The 2,252-nt window shown below is 37.1% G+C and overlaps 1 protein-coding gene across 4 annotated transcripts in view; it reads right to left on the bottom strand.

Annotated features, from left to right (window-relative positions):
* The window catches only part of LOC124162776 (uncharacterized protein KIAA0930 homolog), a 41,791-nt gene extending 40,094 nt beyond the window's left edge, over positions 1-1,697 (bottom strand). For 2 of the 4 annotated variants that reach the window (XM_046539411.1, XM_046539410.1), the window contains exons 1-2: positions 1,248-1,697; positions 740-900 (exon numbers count right to left, since the gene is read on the bottom strand). In XM_046539411.1, coding sequence (XP_046395367.1) covers positions 740-900; positions 1,248-1,359 — 273 coding nt within the window. In that variant the 5' untranslated portion in view covers positions 1,360-1,697. The remainder of the gene's footprint in view (positions 1-739; positions 901-1,247) is intronic. The other 2 variants (XM_046539412.1, XM_046539413.1) reach the window with 1 other exon arrangement.
* Between the last annotated feature and the right edge of the window lie 555 nt (positions 1,698-2,252).

Here is a 2,252-nt window from a genome sequence, read left to right on the forward strand (position 1 = left end):
TTGTACGCATTAAAAATTCTTGTGGAAAAGTGCTACGACCTTTCATTTACTTAAATATGTCTAACTTCCACCAATTGAAGCCTGAATCTGTTGAACTTATGATACTATAAGTTTGTTACAAGAAGAAGTAACAGAAAAAGTAGAGGTTTCAATTTCAAAGAATAGGCGCAGAAGAAATAGAAAAAAAACAGAATTCACTAATAACCTGAATTAGGAATAATGATAGGTGCGAGGCAGATATTCTCTATTTATAAAAAAGTCAGCAATTCTTAGAAAAATATTTTGCGACCAAGAGGTAGATGAGGTTGAAGATTGTGATGGAATGTGCACAAAAAGTTATTTAAATATCTCCAACGTTTGAAAGAATTATCCACAAAACAAAAACAGCAGTATTACACCTATCTTAAACTACACATTTCTATAATAATTCCTTTCTTTCAAATTACGAGTTTCAAGCTTGAATCAAACTAATCAACTCAGCGGTACTGTTCAGCACACGCATCATGGTACCAAAAAGCATGGTCAGAATTTCTACCGCAACATACGTTAAATTCCCTGACGTTCACTTTAAACAGAATTGTGTTATATTCCCCTGATTTACACAATACTCCGCCTGCAGCATATTCTTCATTTACAGGAAGGCATGGCGATTTTCGCCTTTCGACCAACATTTTCTTATCAGAGTGGAAGTCAACTCACGTTGTATGAGCATATTTAGATAAAATACAGGGGAATATACCTCATATTTAGGCAGATATCGGGAACTTCCTTTGATATGCCTCTTCCGTACAAAGAACAGAAGATCATCACAGTCGATGCAATTTTCAGCTTGAAAGAGGAAATGCCTTACGAAAAGGTCTGTCCAATAAGTAGTTCCCTGGAGGACAACAAACCCCGAATCTGCAACAGGTACATCAATGGATTTAGCAATGTAAATACCATATTTGAACATAAATTTAGTCCAAAATTAATAACATTTAAAGGCCTGAAAATAGAAACTTCCCATGCGAAAAACTCCACATTTAGCAACTCAATTCAAAGGCAGAAACAGTTTACGTTTCACTCAATTTCTAAGGAAAAAATCGATGACTTGGAAATCAATACCGATTTGAATGTACACAGAGATGATTAGAAAATAAATTAGAAACGTCAAGATTGCAAATATATCTTTAAATTCGACCAATGTCTCACATGATGAAGCAAAAAGACAATTATTGACATGAAAATAGAGGAAAGTAATGACACACCGTCTTTCATTAACTGTCTCATTTCCTTAGTTCTTTGAAAATTAATTTCTTCGAGCAACTGCTCCAGCATGGTAGGTCTATTCAATGAGATCGACATTTCGCCGAAAGCCATTGAACAACCTCTCAGCAAGTTAAGTAGCAACTAAACTAACAGGTGTTTAGCCATCCGATAATTACAATAATATAACTTCATCCACTTTTCCGATCCTTGAAATGTTCGTTCAACCTTCCATCAAATTCCCTGTACTTCCACACTCGATACTCATTATGCCGAGCTTAATATTCACATTCCTCAGCTTGATTGCGATAGAGAAATCCACGGACATTACTAAGAGCACACCATGCAGGTTTCAACAGATATACACTACATCCAAGTTTTTGCTACCGTTGCTACGGTAAAGTGCTGCCACTTCAACAATTTGTACACTTTTTCACCACCAGGTTGCACTAGTGGGCAGTGTTGCGGAAACGCGTCAATTCGATAAATAAAAGGTCTTCTATGATACATGATTGTTCAAATAAAAAATTGTATATTAGTTATAAATGCAATTGTAGATTTTAATTTATAAATACCCAATTACTGTAAATTTACTAAAGAAATAATAATTTACGAGAAACCTAATCACTCACGAATAAATATTCCTTCACTAACACTGGAAAGATTCTACAAGTTACTTGTAAAATCTTATACTGGTCCCTTTGCTAACTACGTGTGATGGACCCTATCCTTTAAAACATCATGAGATGGATGCGCGAGGCCATGGCCAACTCTAATACCAGTTTAAAGTTGGCCATGGCGAGGCCGAGCAGTAGCGGAGATACGGTGAGTCGCTCGGGTCGCTGAGTGTGCGGGCATCACGCATCCGAACGCCACGACGCCACTGCTGCTCCAATTGATCAAAAGCATGAAACTCCATCGTAGTCAATTTCATTGGTCTACGTTCCTTCCTACAAAATTCAGGGGACGGAAAACGAACCGTGGGAATTTGGCAACCTCGCGAATTG

This window comes from Ischnura elegans, chromosome 7 (genome assembly GCF_921293095.1).
Source record: "Ischnura elegans chromosome 7, ioIscEleg1.1, whole genome shotgun sequence".
Classification (NCBI taxonomy): Eukaryota; Metazoa; Arthropoda; class Insecta; order Odonata; family Coenagrionidae; genus Ischnura; species Ischnura elegans.